Source organism: Papilio polytes, unplaced genomic scaffold (genome assembly GCF_000836215.1).
Source record: "Papilio polytes unplaced genomic scaffold, Ppol_1.0 DF824102.1, whole genome shotgun sequence".
Lineage (NCBI taxonomy): Eukaryota > Metazoa > Arthropoda > Insecta > Lepidoptera > Papilionidae > Papilio > Papilio polytes.
The window spans coordinates 1,287,634-1,315,500 of record NW_013525102.1 but is presented as its reverse complement, the minus strand read 5'-3'; the positions used below and the strand labels follow the sequence as shown (position 1 = coordinate 1,315,500).

General features: G+C 38.4%; 1 protein-coding gene across 2 annotated transcripts; it reads left to right on the top strand.

Moving 5' to 3' along the window:
- The first annotated feature begins 668 nt into the window (after positions 1-668).
- On the top strand, positions 669-27,579 carry LOC106099924 (T-box transcription factor TBX20-like). Of its 2 annotated transcripts, XM_013278615.1 has the most exons (7): positions 669-1,171; positions 2,557-2,842; positions 18,770-19,043; positions 19,160-19,324; positions 25,848-25,924; positions 26,373-26,444; positions 26,523-27,579. In XM_013278615.1, the coding sequence occupies exons 1-7, from the start codon at positions 910-912 to the stop codon at positions 26,959-26,961; spliced, it is 1,575 nt and encodes a 524-aa protein (XP_013134069.1). In that variant the 5' UTR covers positions 669-909; the 3' UTR covers positions 26,962-27,579. The 2 variants fall into 2 exon arrangements, with proteins under 2 accessions (XP_013134069.1, XP_013134070.1); XM_013278616.1 differs by lacking the exon at positions 26,373-26,444.
- Positions 27,580-27,867: the final 288 nt, after the last annotated feature.

Here is a 27,867-nt window from a genome sequence, read left to right as displayed (position 1 = left end):
GAAATAATATGATTTTGAAAAAAAATGTTTGTAACACTTTAGTTATATTGAACAAAGCCAGCTTTGATCCCTTAATTTGATTTCCCGTTTGTTGTATCAAAAATAATTCAATGTAATTAAATCTGAGGATTATAAAATCATTGTCGGATAGCATTGCAAAATAAATTATTTAAATTGATTTATAGGATATTTTTTAAAACATTAAAGCATTTTTTTAAAACTGGTCTATGAAAAACTTAGAATATAAACGAATACCCAACAGCTAAAACATTATTTGGTAGATTAATAATTAGACATTTAATCATATTGAAAACCGCGAACCCGTCGACAGCGTCGTGAGCAACAAGCTTCCTTGCATTAATATTATAGTGATGCGACTCGTTATCGATACTCGTTCCCGTGCAAATATTACGATAGTATCGAGTCGGCATTTAACGAGAGCCTTTCGAAGCGCCGCGAGCCGTTTAGCGAAAAGCTAGAGAAAAACTCCGTCGGCCGAGCGAGACGGGGGATAAGCGAGCGAGAGGGGAATGGAAAGAAGTAATAAAAAAAGCGGTCGTGTGGTCGTGTGTGGCGTGGGGCGGTCGCAGGCCCCTCCCTGCGCCGGTGGCCGTCGCCGCCCGCCGCCGCCCGACGTTGTCGCTCAGTCGAGTCCAGCGCGCGCCGTCGCACCGCTCCCACGCTCACCACGACGCCGAGCGCGCGGAAAAAGTTTACCACTTACACGAAACTTACCATCGCGAGCGCATCGCGCGAACAACCCTACGAAATACAACAACAACCTTTAAGAAATGTAACGTGTTCTTATTAAAACAACTTATGTGTTAAATATTTTATTTTGAAAAACTTTTGGTAGTGTCGTCGAGTCTTATTAGATCGGGTGGTAGATGATGGTAATTTGTGGCGTAGATGGGATGTCCGGACGGTGACAGGTCTTGGGGCAGGCTGGGTGCGAACGGCGAGGGTCCAAGCGGACTGGGTGCGCGGGCCGCCGACTGGATGCTGCTGCAGCGTGAGGGCCGGGAGCGGCCGCCGGCCATGGAGGAGGATTGCTCGGCACGGCCTTGCGCCACAGACTTCTCCATCGCCGCTATCATGGCACGAGACCGCCAGGAGAGACGAGAGAGGCGGAGGCACAGGGACCCTAGGGAGGACACTCTTACGCCACTTGGTAACTACAAAGTTTTTATACAATAACTAAAATCTTGCCACAAATAGATTTAAAGCAAGTTGGTCAATTATGGCATAAACTTCTTCATTTAAACTGTTCCAAACAAGTCAAACAAGTTTATAATTTGGAAAAGAAGCCGTTGATAAACAATTGTGAACAGACATTTTGACGTTTAAAAGAAGCCAAATAAGTTAACAATGATATTTTTTTATAAAATCCTTCAAAACATTTCTAATTCAAAAACAAAGTAGTTTCAAAAACTTTCTTTTTATATCTGTCGACATGGACATCGTCGTTTCAATACAGCGTGTTAAAAGTAAATAAACATCCTTGGCTTTGTTACTTCTGAGTAACGTAGCTTGTAGTGTGGAAAGAATTACACAATTCGAGCCAGTATTTTCAGTCTCTCCTCATTACAATTAACGTACAAGATACAAGATAATCTATGTACTGAAAAAAATTACGAGACAATAATTCAAATCCTTCAAAGGTATTAAAATATAGAAAAATTAAAAACCGCTATATTACGATAAAGAAATTCGTGATAAAATGCTAGGCAAAGAAACTTTAGATTAGTATCTTTTTTCATTTTTATATTTTGTACGCTGATTTGTATAAGGCCTGTTTGGGCCTATTTGATTGTAGTTGATTGATAATTCTGAAATAATAAAAAGAACCAGGGTCAGTGTACTAGTCAAGTTTGACAATTAAAAAACTACATTTTCCAACGTAGCAAAATAGCGGTTTTGTTATGGAAATAACGATATATTTTATTTATTACTTGTAATGAAAAATTACAAACAAAACATTGTTGCAATTTTATTTTTTGTGCATAATATTACTTGCTGTCGAACAAATAAGCTCTAAACTCTATCTAAAAATTACTTGTATGAGAATAGATTTATGTAAGGACTTAAATTAAGTTAAAAATTAAAGCATTTTTGATTGAAAAATTTCTGTACTATTTCTTATTAGATGCAAATCATTTTTTAAATACCTACATTATAAATATCAATATCTTGTCTGTCTATCGATATTGATATAACTTTAGCAAATTCAGGTTTTATTCTTAGTATGGAAATTTTCTTGATTTGATTGGAATTTCTTTTATCGTAAGATTTTAAGAACAATACGCTTTATCATTGTTGTTTTACCCAATAGAAAAAATAGGATTATGAGGGGTTAATAACAAATGAAGAAGAAATAGTTACAATTAGCATTTAACGTGATCAAGTTATCACTTTTAATTTCGACTGCAATGTCTTGTATTATAACCATCCCTGTCGTTCTCTTTGAACAAACAAAGAGAAGATATGAGTAACATAACAGTCACTGCAGTTGAACCTTTCAATGGCATATTTTTAAAATAAAATAACATATTCCAGAAAAGTTTGTGGACGCGACCGCGTCAACGTCGGGTTCACCATCGCCGCCGTTAGCGGAATACGAACGGGATTCCCCGGTGGATGTATCCTCGACGTCTGAGGCGGGGTCCGCTAGCGGAGCACCCGGCGGCTCGCGGGCCCTGTCGCCCGCGCCCCGCAATCCCCAGCTCACGGAGAGGTGTTCTAGCGACGAGATGAAACACATTCAATGCCATCTCGAGACCAAAGAACTCTGGGATAAATTCAATGAACTAGGAACCGAGATGATTATCACCAAAACTGGAAGGTAGGTGAAACTTATTCCTGTTACACCTTACTAATGTTATAAACTAGAAAATTTAGATGGATGGATGTTTATTCCATTTTGTTGCCTTAACGGCTGAACGGTTTCGGATGAAATTTGGGATGGATGTCGATCTCAAATTTCATCCATATCTCTAGCGTAGTCATAATTCTCTAGCATAGTATGGAAGTACACATAGGCAACTTCATTTTCTAATTCCGCGCCGACGGAGTTGCGGGCGAAAGCTAAACTTTTTTTATTGATCATGAAAAAGAATGTTGCGTCTATGCGACGATAGTTTTAATGGCTGTAATTGTACATGAGTAAACCCCAATAACGTAAAAGGAATTTGACTTAGGTATCTTGCGTACGAATGTCGATGTGAAATTAAAAACTGTCTGTGGTAGGTAAGCGATCGGTTAACGAGATCGATGCAGTTCAAGTTGACGATAAGGTAGGTGGCACAGCGCGACCGATACGCCTCGCGGACGAACAATAGCCAATCTCCCGCCGCCGTCCGTTGACGACCGCCAGCGATCGCCGGCGACCGCCGCTGACCGCCACCGGGCGCGCTCTCCATCTTACAAATGTTCATTCAATTACTCCAATTCGAGAACCTTATTGACTGAACTTAATAGCTGGTATAATATACGTTCTCCTTGCAAATCTCACCGGTTGAATGAGAGCCTTGGAAAAAAGTCAATTCTTTGGTTATTGTGCTGGCGATATCGCGGTGTGCCGGCAGGGAGCGGGCCGTTATCGGTGCGGCGTAAATCACGACGACAGCTCACCGATCGTGACAAATTTGCCAATACATTCCTCTGATTATGATTCTGACTTTCAATTCATTAGATTAAAAAAATATAATAATATGAACACACTAAGCATCGCTTGAATACCAGCATATTGAATGTTACATTATTCGTGTTTAAGTCAAAACTAAAGCTTGAAGTAGTAAAAAAATCACATCAACCGGAATGTATTCGACTCATTTTTGTTATTGATATTTTATTGATCCAGGTGTTTTTATTCAAATTCTTTTCTTTTATTTAAAATACTGGATTAAATAGAAAATAACTATAAAAAAACCTCGAGAATTCGGTAATTATGGAGATACAGTACAACGAGCAAACCAATGCTAAATAGCGGTAAAGCTTAGCGCTTATTGGAAATATTTTCACAAATATTGTGATATAATAATCAGCAGACTCAGTAGAAGGAACGAGAACAGCGCGAACTTGCCACTCCGCGCCGCGCGAAACAATGCCCGCTCTTTCACGGACTATAAAGCCGTATTAATACCTCACTTATTTATTACTTATAATGTTCTCGAGTTAACGACGCCCCGGCCATTCGCTTTTTTCCATCATGCATCATAAAATACGACATCTGGAATTATATTCCGCTCTTATTTACTTTCGAAACAAGCGGCCCGGAACAATCGGACAATGTGTTCAAGTAGCGCACTTACTCTTGTGAATTTGAATTAGAAGTAACATATTTCTACGATATAAATAGTATATAGGCAACTTCATAAACAAGCAACAATACGTATTAATTTAAATTATTAGTACCAATAAGATTAGATTTTTTTTTTATTATAAGGAGACGCACATAAAGAGGATATTTCCCCTTCCTATGCGTCTCCTACACTGTCAAATCCAGTTTTCCTACCCATCGTTTCCTCTTAAGAAAAGGGTGGAAAGAGAAAGGGACTAAAATTAGTCCTCCGGCACCACACTCATCAGACGAAACGCGGAATTGCTTCCACTTCACGCCTGTTTTCTGTTTATTATTATAGATAATGATAATAAGAAGTTAACATTATTTGTTTATATCATCTCGCTCTCATACATTTATATATTTTCTCTTTACTGATAAATCGATATGTTATCTGTTAATATAACGATCGGATTACCTTCGCTTTCGTCTCGCTCGTATCACCATATAAAGAGACCAACTCAACAAAGGGGATATGAAAAGTCGCAATAGGAGACAATTTGCCACACCGTCACGCGAGCTAACGCGTTCGCCCCGTCGATTAGCATAAATCTCGCCAACTAACCGTCACAAATGAGCAGCGGCGGGTGTACACTAACGGCGAGGCGACGGCCAAGCTATCGCAACGCTATTGAGCAGTGGTAGCGAAGCTAGCGCGACAAATCGCGAGCGTCGCCCGCCCACATAAATCAGTATTATCTCGCGAGATAGCCGCTCTGACCCTCCCGCCGTATCACGACGGGCCCCGTGTCATTCGAAAAAATTAATGACTCGGAAAAACGATTCGCTTATGAGGGATCTTTCAATGTAATTGAATTGGCCCGCAGAGATCTGGTGAATTTTCGCGAGCACATTCTGTCGAGTCAGGTGCGTGAGTATAAAGTATGGAGAGTATAGAAAGGAGGATTAGAGCAGAAGGGCTTTTTTCTTATTGAGGTACTTTTGACCGTTGAAATATTAACTCTTCTCAATAAAACATTTATTATTTTTCTATTAAGTTTTGTGACAATTTGAGATATACGGTAATTTAAAAATATGCACTGAGTACTTTTTTATTACAATAATTTCCTTAGAAAAGTTAAATTCAATATTTATGCAAGGGTCAGTTGCATATTTATTTTTAAATTAATATTCTGTTTAAACGTTGGCGTTAAGAAAAGAGTAGATATTAAATCCGAGCGCATTAACTGCATTCACCCTCGGAGATTATGATAACATGCGTAATAGAGTTATGCTAGTTTCACACGAGGGTACCGGTGCGAGGGTTGTCCCTGGAGGCAGCATAAGAAAACAGTACTGCTGTTGTTTGAACTCACGGTGATGGTAGAATTCCATTGCCCACTTGTAATATTATTTATGACAATATTTTTCTTTATCTGTGACAAAATAGAGATTACAATATGTATTAAGACGAATCATTGCAGTGGCACTACTTTTTTGACAAGGTGCGTTCACTCAATAGCGGTACTGTTCAGTATACTCTGTCAGAATTTACTTCCCTTGTGTGAACTAGCGCAATGCAAATACGTCTGTCCGTGGTTCGCCTCGCATGCTAATCTGGTCCGGATCTAATTCGTCCAACCACCAAACGTATCTCGCTTCGCATTAGAGTACTTTGTACTCGCATTTTTCATCCCCCTGTGTAAATATTTTGATGTTTGTCGGTTTAAATCCAACAGTACTATATAGCGCATCTGAGCCTAATCTATGCCAGGGTTTAGGGTGTGTGAAATCTGTTGAAGGAAATCTGGAAAATAAGAAAATAATATAATTTAAATGATGTTTTTGTAGTTACAAAATAAGGTAAATGATAGTTTTCTTTTAAAAATAATATAATAGCAACTTCAATGTTAATAAACTATCGATAAACATGGCAAACTCCGTCATATCATAAATGATTTCGAATCGAATTTGAAGGAGATCTTGTCAAATATATTAGTGTAATTCTAAATGAGTTTATATCTTTGGATTATAGTGAAGATGTTGCGATGTTGCCAACAAGCAACGCCGCTATGATCATGGACTTGGCAAAGAATAGATTAATTTGATTTACTTCTCACCATACTTCTTAATAATAGCGGCGAGTGTGATAAATATTTTTTTCGTATCTCTATTAATATTTAACCTTTGTAGATTCTAAAGTAATATTGTTTATGTCCAATATAACTCTTTTCTAAAGAAAATTATGTTAGCATTTGTTTTGTTTTTGATGTCTGCATGTTGGTAGAAATTCGATCATAATTTTATTTTAATAGATAATTTAATAGTCTTTACAAATGTAAACACGAAATATGAATTGGCACCACTCATGTGAGTTAGAGTGAAAATGTTGGTAAATCGTTTGGTAAAATTTCAAGAATACGAGTTTATTGGCTTAGAATTAGAACAATAATGTTTTAACTCAACTTTTAAATAATACACTAGATTTAGAACCCTATATATCCGAATAATCTATACTATTATAATAAAGCGTAAACACACACTCCTTTGTTGCCTAAGATGTCAGCAATTACAGCATATTTTTGAATAACTCCTTTTTTAATAAAAAGCCCTATACTTACATCACGCTTTAGGCTATATATTTTCAGGCCATTAAACTTAGGGGGTAATTATCTTGGATAAAAACCCTAATGTGGGAAAGAGACCATACGTGGCTGCCAACATCAAGGAAACAAGATTGCCATAGTTTGTCATCATTTCATGTCATTTTGACATTTGCCATTGATAATTTGACAAATGTGAACAATAAAATGTTTTTTTTATAATTCTATGCGGATGAAGTCGCATGGGAACAGCTAGTTTCGTATAAATCTCATTAAAAATTACCAGTAAACTTGAATAGCTGAAATTTTTCCCGTGACTGTACACTCCAACAATTGTTGGTAACTAAAATTTGATTTACTTATTAAAGTTATAATCGATATTCGAGTTCAATTCAGTTTAAATGAATAATATTCAATTTTGTCGACACAATGGTAGAGTAGACGGTTGTACGCGTACAGCTTTGATAGCCGGCTCGCGGCTATTTGTCCACTATTGTTCTGCGAGACTGCATTGACTGCACTAACTGCGACTGCCCTAACTGCGCTGACGACCCAGTTAACAATAAATAACGAGCCAGTTAACAATAAATGGATTTGTTGAGATCGCTTCGCATTTGTTTCATTGGCCTACGTCACCAATTTCTTGATCAAGTTTATTTTAATATTAAAGTTGAGTTAAAGAAGTTGACAGTAATTAACTATAGCTAATAAGTTTAAAATTAAGTTGCTTACAGTTACCATCGGACTAAATATAACGTAAAGTTTTATTGAACCATAGTTACTAAAAATCACCTTTGAACATTTACTAGAATTGATTGCTTCTAAATAACAAAAGAATTTAAGTCAATATTAATTGTTCAATTTAAAACTAAATGTAAAAAGCGTAACCTGAATTAGGCGATCTATTTCAAATAGGTTGGACTGGACATAGGGAATATGCGTCGATTTTTCCCGCGCGACTGCCGCACCGCGCCGGACACACCGCGCCGCGCCATCCGCCATTTGTTGCGAGCGCACGATAATTGTTGATATACGCCCGCGACCCGCCACTGTAATTGTCAACGCTTAATCTTCTAATTGGCTCGCATTTGCCAATGCCAGCGAGTCGCGAGCGCGCACGAAATGTCGAAAGTATAGCGCGGAAAGTTTGCGAAGTAATTCAGAAGTAAAAAAGTACGATTCGCAAGTGTAAGTTGAAATGGCGTTTAAGAGCGAAGCGAGGTCGGCTACCGGTGGTGAGGAAATAATTTTGTGTTTTATCGGGCGTGAGGGGGCGCTAGGGATCGCGAGGGGGTGTGAAGAGGCGCGCGGGGGGTGACTTCTGATTTATGAGCGGCGTCGCGCCCGAGGTGGTCGCGCCGACTGCAGGCAACTGGCATTGTTGACACTCTCTGCTTACCATTACTGTTCCAGTAGTACGAGGAGGTAAATAATAGCATGAGTCGAAGTTAGTTTACTATATATACTACGCTCAAAAACTCAGAAACTACGATTCAATTGGCATTTTCATACAATGGTACCCGCACAGTAGTGATCATCGTTTTATGTTAATAACTATTAGATAATGATTGTATAGATACGGAGTTCCATTATGAAGAATAGAAAATAATGTAATGGAAATGTCAAATCGGATTTTAAAGTATATAAATTATAACAAAGCGGCTCAAGTGCGTTAAAATTTCATCGCCGGCAAAGTTCGCGGACATCTTAATGTCGTTTCAATTCAAAAGCTAATTTCAGTGAGATCCTAAATGAATCGGCCGCGGCTCTCAGCTCTCGGCTCTCGGATCTCCGCTCGCACGTTATTTAACTTGTTCTTTAACTTCCAACTTTAAATTGAAAACGCCAACCGAACTCTTTACGGAGTCGGAGTCAAATTTTGAAGTTTGCCGCTGAATCGGAAATTTCTTTATAAATATCTTATTAAGCTTAAATTCAGTTGGTGTCACGCTGCCGACACTAATTTTATTCCTGAAAGACGGCAGTGGGGCGGCAACTTGGCGGCGAGGGGAGTGCAAAACAAGGTTGGGGGACGGGGGGAACAGCGAAAATGTATGCAAACGGGAAACGCGGTATTTGACGAAGCCGAAAACGACAAAAGAATTATAGAAGCTGTCTGTCCCCTTGCGGAGCGCCGCGGCGGTGAGTCGCCGACCCATCCCGCCCCCGCGACATCTTGCGAATTCACTTTGCTTTGCCTCTTATTAAGAGATTACCTGACATCTGTGGGAAGTTTATCTCCTTTATAGCTACTTACATTATGGCAACAAACATAGAGCCTTTTTTCTTTCAAAGTGGGAATGCTACGATTTGGTACAATTTCCCACCTTTAACAATATTTGCGTAAGTGAATGGATTTCCTTACAATATGGCATAGTTACATTAAGGAACTAGTTATTTTAAAATTAATAGAATGTTTTTAACTTAGGTAAACTAATTACTTTGATAGATAGTCTTAAAGTAGTGAAATTACAACCTAACTACGACTTTATCAAACCACGTTGTGTTTTGATTCAACATGTAACCATATAAAACGCAGAAAATAATACTTTATTGTACAGTCTTTAATTAGTAGTATATTCAAATTTTAATTTTTCAACCCTATTTGTTTTATATGGGGTATGTGAAGAGAACACATGTAGGGTAGTTGTAACGCAACGTGTAATAGATGCGTGATTCATGTAAATGTACCCTTAGCAAGTGTATCGCGAGCTAATCTCTCCCCATCCCCATCCCCCTGCCAATAGGGGGTGACGGGGGAGGGAGCTGTAAACTAATTATGTATACATTTTCGTAGCCACTTATTTACATAACCACGGCCCGGACGCCGCTTTCATCGTGAATATTTCATTCGTAATCTTTACTTTGACGGTTTAATATGACAGGCATTCGGTTTTGTTCGTTTGTAACTTTTAATTTTTGTCGTCTTCCAGCCACCCTTTGTTGTGTAAAGTCGACGCCTTCTACTAATAATAGATGATTCTCGAACGATGTTTTTATAAACGTTAAGGGAAATTGTGTAAACCTGTAATTTGGAATGTTTATAACTGAAACATCGGCTGGTGTTTCCCATACGTTGACGGCTGTTTGTGACAACATATGTAATTTACTTTAGTTTCATTTTCTACCTTAGATATACATATTTTTTAATATGATATCTATGTATACTACTAATATTTCGTTACGAACTAAATTTGTTATTAACGAAACGCAATAAATAATTTAATGACCAATCCCTGCCGTTTTCCTAATAAGTGCTTCTGTACTTAATAACAGGATGCGAAATAAAACGTATTAGTTGGTAATGAGCGCGTGGCCGATGGCAGCGTTTCGCGAGTATTTATACCGCGCCTTCTCACGAACTAATTTGTGGAAGTACTCGGAAAATGTTTAAGTACAGTCGCCTTAATTCGCGGTATTAAAGTTACAGAAAAATTGATTTGCACCTAGCTACTAACTTAACCTACGACCTTAGTTATGTTGTTAAAAGAACTGTCAACTCTGAATTACTGTGACCTTACATTAATAAACTATTGTTACATTTACATTTATAGTTTTAACAATGCAAAAGTCGTTCAAACTGTTATCGCTTTTAAAGTTAACACAGCGAATGACGCTGACTGTACAATGCACTAGCTCTCTTCCCCCTCCCATGTTGACATCCGGTAACCTCCCTATGTAGTATGCAATATGTGGTCTATTGTAATTTTTATTTACTCGCTAACCGCGTAAATAATGGCCGGTCAGTGCGGTTGTAATGACATCAATATGTATTACTTTTAGAATGGGGATGGGTTTGTTCTATGCACGTAATGGACACATCATTCTGTTGTTGATAATAATCTTTAGTATAATTATAGGTTTTACTTTTAAATGGTTATTTCCTATTGATTTTAAATATATATTGCCCCCTTTAATATCCCTCTTTCGTTTGTAAATGACAATGAAACTGCATTGTTTTTTGCATTGCATACTAGTATTGTTTGTCTAGTCTTGTGTTACCGTCAAAAGAAAGTTTCATAAATATGCCAGTGGTCGCACACGAGCTAACACAGGCAATAATTGTCTCGTTGGTCGTTTATAGATGGCGCCAGCGTCCCTCGGCGGAGGACACAGATGTATCAGTCAACGCACAGATCCTAGAAAGCAACATCAAAGAAACACCAACTCAATATTGATGATCGTTATTTATTTTTACTCTGTAAATTATGACGTTTGAATTTTGATAAGTTAATTTTATGTTTTGAGATAGACTATGAATTTTCTTAAATATAATAAATAACAGTTAATATTTGGAGAATAGAAACCTAACGATGTCCAAGAAATTAATCGTAAAGTAAAAGAAATAAACATGTTTAATGATGTTTATTGCGAACAAAACTAATTAATTGTATAAACTGTATTGCTTATCATCTGGCAAAGGTCATGACACAATCAACCTCCATCGTAGCGATTACGAACTCTGAGACCAAACCCCGCCCGTTGCGCTGACATGTTCCGTTTTAACAGCCCGTACGTGCCTCCCCCGGCAACCCCCGGGCCGCCCTCGCACTCCTGTACTCCCCCGGCAACCCCTCCCCCGGTCGAAGCTGACGACATTAGCAGCCGCAGACATAGGGCACGTCCCGGCCAGACGTTGACATACGTACCTAAATGTACTTAGCTATAAAACCTTTGTGCTACGAATCGAGAATTTGTAACGCTATCGAAATAGATCTGCTTAGTTTAAGATAAATACGTGGACCTAAACATAATTATTTTATACAGTTGTTTTAATTTAAATATCACGTGTTTGAAATTCATTTATTTATTTATAGTAAAGGGTTCTTTTTGGAGGTAGTAAGTAATCTTTAGGATAAATCAGTTTCAATCGATACAAAATTTCATTTGTATAAGAAAGTAAGTAACACTGTTTATTACTCTTTTAATGTTATATAAACAGTGTAACTTAAACCTAGTACAAGAAATCTACTTATATGTTAATTTAAGGCGTTGTTAAAAACCTGCTCACATTTTCCATATTACCGTTAAATTTCCTAAATTCGGTGTCGACTTGCGAAACTCGACACAGGTTTCGCGAATGTAACCACAGGTGTCGCTACGGTAGCGTACTGAATTAGAGGCTTCGTTGGATTAGCGGGCAATTATGCCTGATTCTCGACAATTTGATACTGTATATCGCAAGTTTTACAACAGCGTTTTATGGCGACGGAAATATATCAGCAATAAAAAGAAATGCGAGCAAGTTCTGACACAGTGCGTGCAATGTGACACCATTAACGTAGTAAACGCGGTAACAATGGGAACAAAACGAAGTGCAGGAATTTGTCGCGAGTTCTGCGGTGAGTGGGGCGCTTTGCGAACGCATTGTCTACGATCGAATCACTCGATGCATTTTCAATTTACAATTGCGTAGATATCAATGTGATGAAAAAACTATAAGTTTGTTCAATTATCAGAACTATCTTCGAATTGTAGCTGAAAACAATTTTGCGTACCATTGCGCAAGAAATAAAAACTTTTAGAATCAAATATTAAATGATATTGTTAACAATTACTTAACAACGAAATCCCTTCATCTTTTATCACTTCATCAGTTCAAAGAGTTTTTAAAAGACACCTAAGATTATTCATCCTTTTATTTACAAGCAGATGTTCTGAATAAGTTTAGTATTAGTGATTCTTTCAGTAAGATCGTAATCTAGAAAATCTACTTGAGTTCGTTTTGAATTCAAGTAATGCGGTTCCGGTACTAGAAGAATTGGACTTTAAGTACAAACTATGTAAACATAAATAATACACCGCTAAAACTTTTTTCCTAATTCGATAAAGAAAAAGTCTCGTGATTAAATACAACTGATATTCTTTCCTGCAGAAAACAATAAAGTACATGAGAATAACTTACTGCGTTTAGTGCTTAAATTTCTTAAGAGAAAACTTTCGATTATACACTTATACACGAGTATTAATTAGTTACATTTTCTAGTGAGGGTTAAAAATTGTAGCAAACAATTGTGTCATTGCAAAGGCGTAAATGTTGCGCTTCTGTCGCCTTCAGCACGCGACCCGCTGCACTTTACTGTGTCATTATCGCGACGTGTGCAATTAAAATTGTACGCTCAAGTAATATTTGTTTAAAATCACTAATTATATTACCACTAATAAATACTTTTATACACGACATCTGCTGCGCGGTCGCTACTCGCGGCTATCGTATTGCATTGTAGAAATGTTTCATTTGTTCCACACGCTCCGGACAAGTTGTAATTATCTGTTCGTGTGAACATGGCCTTAATACAGAATGCATACTTAATGCAACAAATATATGTTAACTCAAGTTGTAAACGCGACATTGTCTACAATGTGTTGGTGTGTTGCAATCATTAAAAAAAATTAAAGGCTTATTTTACCAAAAAAAATATGTAGCTTAATGTGATAATTACATAGTTATCAAACAGTTTGCAACTTTTGTGTGTCTTAATTTAAGCAAGTCATAAAGCGGTAGAGGCGGCATAGAGTTCGTTATCTTGCATCTTGCCACGTCTAGTTCGAGTTTTAGAGATATAAATCAATTAGAATTGACAAAATCGTGCTGGTGTCGAAAATATGACGGTCGGTGTGGACCTCCCAAGACGAGGAGCGCACCCGACGCTCCCGACGTTCTATCCCGCAACAACCACGCCCTCTCATCTCATTAACTTACTCTAATTCACATCAATCTTTCACAAATTCCTTCACGCGTGCTGCCTTCAAATATTTGTTGGTGATCGCATCTACAAGGATACATTTTTTGTCTACTTCTGTACTTCTTTTGGCTACTATATCCAATTTTGTCAGTCTAAATGTTGGTTGAAGATGATAAAGTGTTTTCCAAAATGACATATTCAATACCATACTGTGATCATAGTTTTTATGTCACTTTTCAGAATAAATATACGTAACTATGTTTCGCCCGCGACTCAGTTCGAGTGAAGTTTAAAAAAAATAAAAAGCAAGTAGCCTATGCTTTTTTCCAGATTATGCTTTACATATAAGTAATATTATTATCATTTGCAGTAAAAATATGATACTTATTAAACTATAGTTTATCAACATTTGCTTATTTCAACAATTCATCAAAGAAATTCCTCAAAGTCTTGATATTGTAAGGAGTCGAATATCAACGTAAGCGAAACATGGGCCAGTGATAACAGGTTTAAACTTTCAAACGACTGTCGGATGCTGGGAGCTTGTAGGCGACAAATCGTGACGTTGTCTCGCGCCGGCTTCAAATAACGTCTCAAGCGAAGGAACATCCATCATGAGTGGAGCGGCGTGACGGGCCGCGGAAAAACGAGCTCGAAGTGTCAACCAGTTGACTGAAAGCATGACCATTCATTATAGCTTTGCAAATAAAGGCGAAACGCTTAAAGGCAAATCTTGAAATGCAATCGCTTAAATTATTTCACGTTTTTATTACATTTATTGAAATTATGAAAGACCCTTGTTGTTTCTGTAGGAAACCCTAGGTCTAAAGCGTTATAGGTTTATAGTATTCGTTAAAATAATTACAAGTACTTTCCTGTTCTGTTTTTTTAGGCTTAAAAAGTTCATTAAATAATAAGACAATTGTTTGCTTCCTAACATTTACAGTCTCATTTAAAGCTACAGAATTTTCTTCATTGTATTATTTTTAAATAACTAAGCTTTGCTGGAATTTATTGTTTAAATTTAGAGTTAGCTAACTAATAATGTTTTGAGACATTTTCATTAGTTTTTAGCAATAAATAATTTTTATTGTAACATATAACTTGCGTAACAGCAGTTCTACATGTTTTAAAATCTTTTAGGTTCTAAAAAGTAAAGTTGCTATAGGTCGGTTGCCTAATGAAAGAATGCCTTTGACTAAATAAACAAGTAAACAAGACCTTCTTTATTTATTTGATGCGTAGTCTATCTACAACAATATTTTACAAGTATCATGACAAAATTATAACATAATCAAACAATCAGCACAATAACAGTCACAGAGTAATACATCGGTAGAGCGCGCTAATGAGCGCCGCCGGAATCCGCAATCTCGCGCCATCTGCCTCTAATCAACGATTGGAGTTAATTAAATCGCGTTGGCAATATGGCGGCAGGCATAATTGCTATTAATAAAGCGCTTTCCTGTATAATTGGATGGCGGCGAGCGCGGATTGGCCGGACCCTAATCACGACGTGATAACACTGCTCTAATGGCGAACGCCGCGCCTATACCATCCAGTACAGCCGCAGAGCCTTTGCTTTCACGTCGTGCTGCTTCCGCTGTTAACGTTACATTAACCTAACCTAACTTTGTGTCACGTTCATTCCTTGAAGTCATTTAAACTTGGAAATCAAATCTCTTTACACATTTGAGCATTTGTTTTGTCCTTGTTATTTGGTATGCTCATGAGTCTTCAAAATATTGGAAGACATTGCTAGATTACAGTTTAGTCAACGAAATATTATGCCTATACGTAGTATTTAAAAAGTAAATAAATTTCGAGTACACTAATTGAGCTGTCATTGTAAGTTACTATGTATTACTACAAATATTTTTTGCTATCCACGAATACTGTTTTAAATCCAACCACGAAAAAGTTTTATTAGACACTTTGTATATGTCAATAACCTTTTTCTTTGTTAGTTTTAAAATGCTTTAGTTAAACGATTTAAATCACCCTTGAAAGTAAATTGCTACAGATTTTGATTAGGATTCACGGTCGGAAGGAATGGCGGCCGTGCGTATGAGCGACTGCGCAACTCCGGACCAATGATTGACGACTTAGCACCTCGGTGCGTCACTAATTAAGCCATGCGTTGCGCGACTTCAGCCATGCTCTGTGCCTGCGCATCGTTATACCACATTAGCAGTGTAAAATTACATTTAGATTGCGAATCTTGCTCGTTTAACACCTTGTTTTTATCAGTCATGTTAATTACATGGCGGGTATTGTACTTTAAAGATTTCATTTTTAATTCAATAAAAAGTAAACGATTTTTTTTGTTAGATTTTTTTTACTTTTAAATTGACGCATTCGATTTAGAATTGAAGGTGTTTTATTAGATACGTTATTATTTATATGAAAATAACAGTTGAATTAAGGTAAAGATATGAAACGATCATGGAGAGCAAAGAATATCTCTGTTGACAATAAGACACAAGCAGTTTGATTTGCTAAAATCTGTCGAGAAACTGCTACAAAGTTTGTATAACGATGTTGCATATGTGTCGAAGAATGAGAGACAAGTTTACAAGCATACATGTCCATTTGATGTGACGCACATAAAAATAAGACGTTTGTGAATAGATTTACGAGTTACATCTAAGCCGGAGTCGTAGACATCGACTTTAACAATGTCATAACAGTAATGAGGGCGGCTGTAAACGATCGCCTCCTTATTTCTGTCTTGGGTATATGCTCATTAAAACTGGGGAACGCGTGTTTCTCGGTCCTTTTGCTCGCACTCGCTTTTCCGCTAACTTTCGGGTGGTGGAATGATGGACGACGTCGGTGGTCATATATCATGGCGGTAATATATATCGCGGCGTGCGTCGAGTGTCGCCATTAACGCATGCGAGCAATCGCCCGCGCAGATCGCGTCTTGGGAATGCTATAAGAAGCGTCTCACAAATCGACGCGTGCGACCACGGCCATACATGCATAAATCTTATTAATGCTATTCTTACTTTTGTCCCTCCCTCCACCAGGGCAATCTTTACACGTTCCCGGCAATCCTTTGTCACTCCAAAGCACTGCTGGCATAACGTCATAAAAATTCTATTGCCGAGGATGCCAATCAATCGTATTGTAAATTATAAAAATCGTATCGTAAATTACCTCAGCATACAAGACCAGTTAAACGATGCGGGTGGTCGAGGAGTTGATTGAATACAATTCAAATGGCGGGTCAAAAGTCGCGGCGGCTAGGAGAGGATTTAACGATTCGATCGCAAATTATCAACTACTTTCCCCGCCTTTGGAAAAGTGAGTGGCCTCGGACAGAGAGCATCAAGCCGAAGAGCGATGTCTCGACTCGCGGTCTCAGATTTGTTGTTTCCGCTCTCGCCGCCTCAATGACTACCATTTTGTGTCGATTAGGAGATTGTATTTCACGCGCCCGCTACCGACACCACTTTTTGTGTCACACCGTTCTGTGCACAACGAGTTTATTATCTTGATATTTTTTTCGTATACACGTTCTGTTTATCGTTACCAATCACACTGAGTATATTTTTACTGAAACATTTTTTTTGCTATCTTATAACCTTACCCTTGTTAACGTAGGGTCGATAGCAGGAAACCGCAGTTACGCCGAGTAGTGTAATAAGAGCCATTACATCGACCAACCGCAAGCAATTTTACTAACAGTAAACAAAAACGTCTGCCATTACAAAAATGTCTACCCATTCATCTTTCTCCAACGGGAGACGTTAAAGAATGTCTCCGTTAAAGAGGGCAAGGGGAGCGATAGCTTAGAGTCACATTCGTATAAAAGCGTTCACAATAACCCATGTATGTACGCAGACGGTGACGATAAATGTTATACGAATTTCGACTTTGTCATACGGCCGTGTTTTATTACTTTTTTATTCTAAATATTTATTATTGCTGACAGTGTGTTGGGAAGGGAAAGATATAAGCAACTGTTTTAAACTGTAGAGACACGGTATATCATTGCTACTAGATATTGCGGTACCTTCTATATTGCGGTAAGATCCACTTTCGTTACTTTATAATTGGTAGGATGATATAAATTAGGGTCTTTATACAGGTACCTAGATGGCGTTGAGTTCGAAATAGATCACGGTATTGATTGAATCAGATTCAGATCAGTGATTATTCGAGTTATTATTATTCGATTATCCTGTCTCATAATAATAGCTCATGTAAGTTATGAAATATTTATTATGTTACATTTATTTACGCTATCAGATTACTCGTGGTTATATTGTTGTGCTAATTGGTAGCGATAATTCGCGATAACCTCTGCTCTAATGAGCGAAAGACGATTGGACCCGCTCTCAGGTAGCGATAATTTCAGCTCAACCAAGTAATTGTCGAATAATTGCGTTAATGTGAAAATTTACGCCTTAACATAACAATGGAGGTAGGAAGTCGACGCGGCGCGTATAAAATGTGAGTTAAACATAAGGTACAAGAGGTGACGATAACCCGAGCAAACCGTCTTTTTAGTAAACATTTAAACAATGAAGGTTCTTGTGAAATCAGAGGGTAATTAACTATGTCGAAAATGAATCAATTTTAAGATACGTAATACTTACATACATACGTAACTTGATAATGTGAAGAGAACATACGAATAGTTTCCTTCATAAGAATCATAGATGAAACATTTTCGTTCATTGCTTAATTTAAATAAATAAATGTTTAAAATCCAATTTAAAACCACTAAAAAGATTCTCTCCACACTTCGATAGAAATCCAGTTGATTTATTATTATGAGCATTTAATGATCCACCTTTTTAACCTTGCTGCGGTCGTATAGCTTGTAATTAACTTTAATATCTACGTTTAAGATGTAAACATGATATTGAATTAAATAAATTTCATGTCAGGGTCATCAGCGACTGTCTACAAATACTCGTATATCTGTAATCTCAATTACTACATACTACAGCTATTATTATATTACAGTCTTGTACTTCTTAAACAAAACAGTCGTCATTAGCATTACCTACATTTTTACTAATGTATTCATTATAAAGTCGAAAGAAGAGAACAATTTCCGGAGTATCCTAAAGGTACGAAGTGGCTCATTAATTTTACTTATGGCGTAGAACGCGGTCCCCGTTGTTTGTTGTTCGGTGGCCTTAATTGCTATCATATCAATATTCACCGTGTAATTGTTGTTGCAGACGCATGTTCCCGACGGTACGCGTGTCGTTCGCGGGATGTCGCGCGGAGGCACGGTACGCGGTGCTGCTGGACGTAGTGCCGGTGGACGGCAAGCGGTACCGCTACGCCTACCACCGCTCCTCGTGGCTGGTGGCCGGCAAGGCGGACCCGCCCGCTCCCGCGCGCCTCTACCCGCATCCCGACTCGCCCTTCGCCGGCGACCAGCTGCGCAAGCAGGTCGTCTCCTTCGAGAAAGTCAAACTCACCAACAACGAGATGGACAAGAATGGACAGGTCAGTTCATATAAAGTTTCTCTAGTTTTTATGAGGCTACAGTAGAACAAGACTCGCTATTATGTAATCTAGAGTTCTTAACATCTCAAAAATTAATTTAATGATTTTCCATTTAGTTGGTGTTAAATTCAATGCACAAGTATCAACCGCGTATCCACCTGGTGCTGCGGCGAGAGGGCGCCGTCAACGCCCCCATCGTCGACCTCGAGCAGGAGGAGTTCAAGACGTTCATCTTCCCCGAGTGCGTGTTCACCGCGGTCACCGCCTATCAGAACCAATTGGTAAGTGTCATCAAACATCTGTATCATAATAAACTTGTCGAACAATTTATTTGGCGCGTCTGCAGTCTTGTTTCGATCATTCGATATCTAAAATAGATCAGACAGCAAAATGCTAGAGATGGCATCGCCGTCGGACGACTATCGACGGTTTCTATTCCTATCACGCTAATTGCATCTCGCTGAAAGGTATGTCCAGTGGAACAAAGGGAGGTGGCACATCATTTTTTGTACACTGAACGGCCACACGCGCGTCCACCCGACGACGGACGGACGGCGCGCCTGACGCGTGCGCAATGGTGACGATTAAAGTTTTCAGCCGCGCTAAATATAAGTTCTCAGATGCGCTGCTAACATCGGCCGCCGCAAGCTCGCCACGCACTTCGCTAATGGCATTGCCTCGATGAAAGTTATCGGACCATCAAATGTTGCCAACTCTTCTCTTTAACTGTACAGTTAAATTCTGCAAATTATTGAAGTTTTCGGTCTTATCGACATTCTAAAAATGTTTTTGGAAATATTTGTGTTCTTATTCGAATTGCGTTTGTGTTTACAACATAATTCGTTGTCACGGGTTTCCATTTTTAATATCAAAATACTTAATAAACTCAATATCAGAATAAAATCAACATTTGGTGCTAATAATAAAGTTGGTTAGTAAAATCGCTAATCGCTTCGCTTGTCGCTAGTCGTTCCTCACAGCACGGCAGGCGGCGCGGCGGGCGGCGCTGCGCGCTGCCGCATGTGTCGCCACGAGCAATTAATTCTCTGTCACAAGAGCGTTTGGGCGTCTCCGAGCTCCTCGTTTTGTTTCGTCCCCGCCAGTAATTAGGACGTTTTGAGGTTCATAAAGGAAGCGTTACTTTATATCGACAACGCACTACATAAATCTTCATTCGTTCGTTAATTAGCTGTTTCGAGTTCTACAAACATGAGTAGCGCTTGTTTTTGTTTTAAATTAATTTATAATACGTCGGTGTAAATTGATCATATTTGGATTTTCACATACGATCACGGCACGATTTGAAGTACTATCATATAAACCATAGTAGCTAAATTTAATTGCTTTTGAGTTCGGTGGACAAAGGTTGTCTAAATTGCTCCCTCAGGATAGTATTTATTGATATCGATTGAATGTAATGCCTTCACAGATTTACTACCCCCAGTAGATGTGCCACTAGGCAACATGCAACAGTTGCCTGTTTTGCCACACAAAATAAAAAATAAATCTATTATTTTTTCATTGAATTGTAAAAAAATATTCTTTCGTCTATTGATTGTAAAGATTTCGAAATGTCTACGGCAACTACCTCAGAACGTAAAGAGCGTTATATCAGAAGTTCGATCGCGACAAGAGAGCGGTCGAAGCGGCGGTGCGGGCGGCGCGGGCGCAGTTCTCGCTCCGATTTGGCTGACGTCACCTCCTTGACAGCTAAAACATTTGTCGAACGCCGGAGATAGTGTCACTGATAACGCAATCCCTTACAACAATAAGAATACACTTAGCATGTTTGCACCTGCGCCCCGGACAAGATCGATACGTCTCGAGCCCGCACAATTTAAATTCCATACAAAAAAGGCAAACGCACTCGATCGTTCGGCCACAAACGTCAGAGGGGCTATTTTTACATAGATACCGATCTGATATGACCGATTAATCGTATATTTGAATTCTTAGGTTTCATAAAAAAGTGTCACCATGTTTTTCTGATCGTTCGATGTTTGTCATATCAATTTGGGATGAAACATCATTATTCGTTTTTACTACTTTGAACGTTGATATAGAAGATAAAATCGGGATAAAAAAATGTGTCGTGAATTGAGTTTTTTGTGTTCGTTCGCCGTGTGAGACGGAACGTCGCCGTGCCGCGCCGCGGGATGGTTTCCCTAGAAAACGCCACAGCCCGGCCCCGAGGTCCGACCTGCTTCAATATTTAACATTTTTACACCCACCACACTATTGTCGTGTTATACGTTTTGTGAACGCTCCTTTGTCTGAAATTCGAGTCGCTGTGAGGTGACAATGTTTGTTAGAGTTTACGCATTCTCAAAGCACACAATGCGTTTTTAAAAAGGCGATGACTTGTGAATTTGTTGTGATTGATTATTCCATAGAGGATATAAGGTTAAGAAACAAAGTCCTTACAATACAATAAAACATTGCTGATACAACTTTAAAACTTAGATAATTTTTATTACATAAGTTATTAAGTTTACTTCAATTTCAAGTTTAACTTGCCTCAAAAATTAAAACATGTGACTAGTATATAAGGAACATGAATTAATTTCAAGTTTATTACTCATAACATTCCAAATGTCATGTCACTTGAGAAGATAATCACAAAGTCTCATTCCTATAGCTCGTATGACAGAGTTCACGTAAACACCTTCAATAGATGCTTAATTGAAATTTATATCTCATTTCTCAGTATCAACAATCAATATTCTAAAATCTCCAATCCGTATCTATTCGTGTATTCATCGTCCACAAACGAGTTCTAGCTCCGACATAAACGAACAATATAATGAAGGAGTAAAGGCAAACACAATTTCAATAACAAAGGGCATCCATGACAAATAAACATATTTCACGGGCCAAAATGGCTGCGGTCAGGTGTCACGAGGTGGCCCCCTCCTCCTCCACGCCTCCCCCGCATCTGCCCCTGACGCACCTCTTTCTTCGATAATCGATTTAGTATTTGGTGAATGATGCTTTTTATTTGTGTCAACTTTGCTGCAGTTTTACTTTTTTTCTCAGCGTTGTTTTGGTTTCTTTTGGATGCAAATAGGGAAGGTGGATGCTCGAGAAATTAAAAATTTGTTAAATGAATTTTAATATATATGTTTTCCTCATCTGTTTAGATACTTGAAGTCTGATAACTGTTATAATTTATTCCTAACTATGTTCTTCACGTTCTTGCTTGCTTGCAATATGATTCAGTGTACAGTTAACAAATTTTAATGGTCACAATAAAAGCTAAAGAAGTCGCAGTGTCATTGCGAAGTATTCATTACTCAAAGAATAATATGGCGCGATAACACGAAACCCGCATAATTCAAAAATACAAGAAGTCAACGTACTTGCTTATGAGAGGATTTAAAATAATTTACCATCGTATTATTTATTTCTTCATCGTCTCGCTCACACGCGGCAGAGCGAGATCTGCTTTTATTCGCGATCTCTTTCACTTTGGCCATCGATCACACGAGGTGTGACGTCACGCAGGGCCGTCGTGTGCGGCCGGCCGGATTTATTGCGACCGCGCAGCGAGACAACCAGAAAAACTATGTTTGTATTCCTTAAAACCTGCAATAATTGAATTCATATTTGTACATTTGTAAATAATTGAATATATGGCCGCGGATATTTAAAAAAATTATGATCACTTTGGCATTAGTAACTCAATTTTTTTTTCTTGTCAACCAATAGTATAATCGTAAAAAAGCATTTTATAATCTACATTTTCGATTGCTTAATCTGTAGGAATTGTTCAAGTGACATTGACATTTGTTATGTTGATTTTTATCTGTGCATCGACATAATTGACGAGGGCATTGAAAGTCATAATAAAAAATGTGGAAAATTGCTTATTCATTGATATTTCGTGTGTTCAACTGCAACTATGGACACGAATGCAGAGTCGATCTTATACTAACAGTCGGTTCCATTATGGATCTATTATCCCGTTTGAACAGAGATTCCAATCAGAGAATATTGCCAAACTGAACAATGGACATGTTATTTCAAAAATGATTTAAGAATCCACCATGTGAAAAAAATTATGTGTTGACAAGTAAAAAAATTTATCAAAATGTTTATTTGTACTTTAATAATGAAAATAACAACATCGATTGCCGAAGACCTTTACAATCTCCGTACTATATATTTCATAATATCCATTGGTAGCGTCAGGGAAAGCTTGAACCTTTTAAACTTGCTAGATGAAGATGATGTACTATAATAACCTTTTAACCGCTGTTTGAACATTCTTGTCCCATCTAAAAATGTAAACCATTTAAGCACTACATTACTTACCTTGTACCAAAAGCAATAAAGTTTAAATTGTTTTGCTGTAACTGTTTATTCAATTTTAGTTTCTCTAGATGGTTAGTTGATGTTCGGTGCTCTACATCAATCAATAATAAGATACGTACTACTATTGAGCTCCGCGCTGTGACATTTATTTATTCTCTAGAATGTTCCCGTCGTGTTCCGTCCACTCTGATGTGATATACATAATCTTGTAACTGGAATGTTTATTTCCTTCACCTTGTCACAGATGAAACCTGGTTATGAGCTATAAATACTTTTTTCGTTCTTGAAATGTTTACATTAAGTTTCGTTTCTTATTTGACCTAAAAACATCTTTGTTCTATTTCGTACAAAGTTATTGTTTCTTATAATCTCATGTATGAATTTGTTTACCTCAGTAAATTAGATGTTTTCAATTTTAAAAGTGAATGAAGAATTATCTTTATTCCGGATCTGGCGACACGTGTGGTGTACACTTCCCTAAGCAATTTATCATGTCCCAATAATTAGAACGTCCTTTGCAGAAGTGTGCGCCGTCAGTGTACAAGTATCTCCTTGGCGCCTTTTTGTAAGTTTTTTTTTTTGTTTCTCGGTCGGGAATAATGTCATTATGGCGCCTTTAATGTTGTCAGTGCGAAGAGCGGGCCACCGCCGTCGCCGTCGCCCGAGGCGAGGCGAACGTTTGTTGATACTTAAATTAGGTTGTTTTGACACGCCTCACCCTTATGTTTGTACTAAATCTAATAAACGTCGGTAGCGAGAGAACATTCTATTCATTACTCGGGTGACGTTTCTGTAAAATATGCTGATGGATTAGAGACGTTAAGAATACCTATCGGAATTTAATCGTTTCGTTCGATACTAATGTTTTAGGATATTGTAAAAACAAATAGGAACGCCCTTCTGTGGTACATGGTATGCATAATGTATGGTCGATATTGTGAGGTGCCACTGGCATTTTAGGCGCACTCATTACATCCAGAGCTGGGTGTAAGCGGGCGCGGGCTCGGCACGGCTGGGCGGGCAGGCCCATTGTAGTCAATGCTTTCGCCAGGTGGGTGTGCAAGTAGAGTAGCTTCCCCGTTGACCCTCGACACTAACACTCGCCGTATCGAATCAGAAGCGACGCAATTCGTGTTTCTTTAATATCCTATCTTCCAACCGTTGTTGAGCCGTCGAATTACTTTTAACAATCAATTCAGTTTCTATTGTTATAAACGTATTATAAATTTAAAATTAATAAAACTAACATTTATGCTCAGATCAGAAGAATCGCTCGTAAATCTCAGAAAAACATTTAACTATCTGCGTTTAAAACGGAATCTGAAAATTTGTCACAGACGGTGTCAATATTTTCTAATTTTTATTGTTTTCTTTGATCCCAAACAATACGAACCGAGACGTTTATCAAGACTTTTCATAGATTAACGCGACTCAGTCATTGTACATCAAAAGAATGCATAAACATCTTTTACCGAAAAAAAATCTATTAGTTAATCTGAATAGAATAGGGAAGTTTTAAAATAGTTTTTAGAAGAATGCTCGTCGTGTTCACGGTATACATTTGGAGACTTCAATAAGTTTTCGTTTGGAATGCGTCCGTCGAGTTCGTCGCTCTGAAATGCTTGTAGTGCGAACTTGTCGAAATATCGCGCAATTAGGTGTCGCGTAGGTGAGCGTCGGGCGTAGCACAGATCAGCGGGGCTCTAGTCAATCGGCAGGTAATTACTGCCGCCGACTGCCGCGGCCGATGATAGATTGACACGTGTACGGATGCCGCTCGTTTCTACACCCGCCAAACATTGAATCATTATTCTATAGAATAAGGGCAATTACGACACTATGTGAAGTGTTTGTCTTCATCCATAATCATCTGAGGCTATGAGAGCAAGTTCATTTTGAAGTATTCAATCTTATTAGAAAGCGAGGAGTACAATTGACAATTCTTATATCTCATAGAATATTCCTAAGTTAAGTTAAGAAAATTCTTACACAGTTTCAAGTGATGTGAACGAAAGAAGATAAAGCCGTGTCAATGTATGAAATGAAATTTCTGCTGGTTTAATGATTAGGTTTTAGTACTTATAGTTTATGTTACTTAACAAATTAGCCGATGTTGCGTACGCTAGGCGATCACCGTTTTAATGACGACTGGTTTCTTGGAGATTTGTCGTAAATATTGGTTGCAAATTGTGCCTGGACGCAGCGGGGGTGCCACACGCAGCAAGGGGGCGATTTCTCATCCGTGTTTGCCTCCGCGCTGCCAAACACATTTTTTAACACCTCGGCCGCCGCTTAAATCAGGAATTGCAGTATTTTATGGGTGCATCGACTTAATTCATCTCGTTTACTTGAAAATACTCGCTTAGTACACTTGATGTTTCTCATGAAATCTTTTGTACGTAATTGTTATTTATTGAGTTGTTTATTCCACTGAAAAAGAGTAACTCTCCTTCTACTATAATCTAAAATAACTTACGTCTTTTGTTTCAGATAACAAAATTGAAGATTGACAGTAATCCGTTCGCCAAGGGGTTCAGGGACTCTTCACGTCTCACTGAATTCGAGAGGTAAATATCCACTACAGCTATACATTTATGTTTTTTTTTTTCAAGAAATATTCTAGAGGAAAAGAAAAAATGGCCAAAACAGTCACTTTAGAACATTGTACCAGTACTGTACAGAGGGTACAATTTTTATCTTATTAAATGTATCAAGTTTGCAAATGGAAATTAGTTCATTTTTCGTTTGATCAGGCATGTTGTAATAAACAAGCGCGTGCGACACTGATAGATGCCTCCTCTCGCTCGATTACGTCTCCATCCCGCACTCCGTCGGCCTTAGCAATCAAAGCGAGATAAAAGCTAGCTCAGATCGAAACTAACTCTATTTTCTACATTTATGATGTCTTTGATCGTTCGTCCGCATGCACATTTATAGTACGCACTTTGCGATAGTGCAAAAATTTATTCCATATTTAAGCATGATTTTTTATTTTGAATTTGTTTCTTTGTTGAGATTCTATATCACGGGCGAGCACGAACGAACATCGGTCTTCGATGACGCGCGCTACGGCGCCGCCAACCCTAGGTAGATATTTTATTTCGCTTCGCAAATACCTATGAGGTGTGTGTACGTCTCCACATATAATATTTTTCTTCGTTTCAGAGAGACGATGGAGTCGATGCTGGCTGAGCAGCATTATCTGCGGTCTCCGCTGCGACCGTTCGACCTGGACCAGCACAACAATAACTTGACGCTGGAGGAGAAAGCTATCCTGGCTGCTCGGTCGCAACTGTTTCTTCGTGCCGCGTATCCATTGTACGGCGTGCCGGCGGCGGCGCTGTGGGGACAATGGGCGTGCCTCGCCCCACAACTCCTGGCCCAACAGCACCTTGCCTCCGGCTCAGGGCTGCAGCTCCCTCGGCCTGTGTACCCGGGTGGCGTGCCGGCTGGCTTGGCGCAACACCGCTTCTCGCCATACCCGCCGCGGCGCGCCTCACCTGGCTCGTCACCGGACTCTTTGCGCGACGCCAGCCCTCACCCCCTGCCCCCTCACACGCCGCACGCCTCGCATACCCCTCACCCCCCGCACAGCCCCACTTAGTGATGGCCCACCGATTAAGCTTGAGGATCTCCATTAAATACGTTATAAATTACTGGTATTATTTATAAAAACTTTAGAAGCAAAGTGATACGTGAGTGTTATGTCGGATTGTTCGACGAAGATGAACGAATTTACGTGTTCTTGATATCGAATATTCGAGTGATAATAAAAACTGTTATAATTGTATAAAGACTTTGGCGGTTTAATAGTGCTGTGTTGCGATCTTTCATTTGTATTATAGTGTATAAATTATTTAAAACAAATTAGTGTATTAATGTAATAATGGTTATTGTAAGTTGTATCATTTTATGTTCCTAATATTTTTGCCTCGTTACTACGGGCGTTGCATCGGCAACAATTAGTAGCTGGATAGTGTTGTACAGCGATCTCTACATTGGTGAATTAGTTGGCACCATTTCGGCATACGCAAATCTGTTCGTTTGGATTGGTTAAATGATTTTTGATGAGGTATGTGCAATAAAAGAGACGAAAAAGTAATGTTATAGACAATTTGGCGTCTGTGTTAAGATGTATTAATAAATTGTAGAGAATATATTCCTTGTCTGTGTTTCCTGAGGTTTATAACACCTGGTTTAGATTAAATTTGATGCGGACACATAGATGTACCTACATGATTGTAGTTAAATTATAATTATTATAAATAATATATTGATAAAGTATAAAAAAAATTAAATGTTTGTTAAAATATAAAAGCATGTGTTTTATTATTCACCTCTCGTTTAAATTATAATAGGATGTTAAATATAATAATTAAAAAAAATAAAAGCATTTTCGCTGCAGAAACAATCATACAGAAATACTTTGTGAACATTCTTCTTGAAAAAAAAAACCGAAACAATATTTGCCTCTACGGAGGTTAAACAGTGTAAATTCACGGTTAGAGTT

Excerpts from the sequence above, each read along its gene's own strand:
- LOC106099924 (XM_013278615.1), top strand. The coding sequence starts at position 910 with ATGGGATGTCCGGACGGTGACAGGTCTTGGGGCAGGCTGGGTGCGAAC. Across the intron at positions 1,172-2,556 it reads GGACACTCTTACGCCACTTG|AAAAGTTTGTGGACGCGACC; the intron begins GTAACTACAAAG and ends AACATATTCCAG. Across the intron at positions 26,445-26,522 it reads TACGGCGCCGCCAACCCTAG|AGAGACGATGGAGTCGATGC; the intron begins GTAGATATTTTA and ends TCTTCGTTTCAG.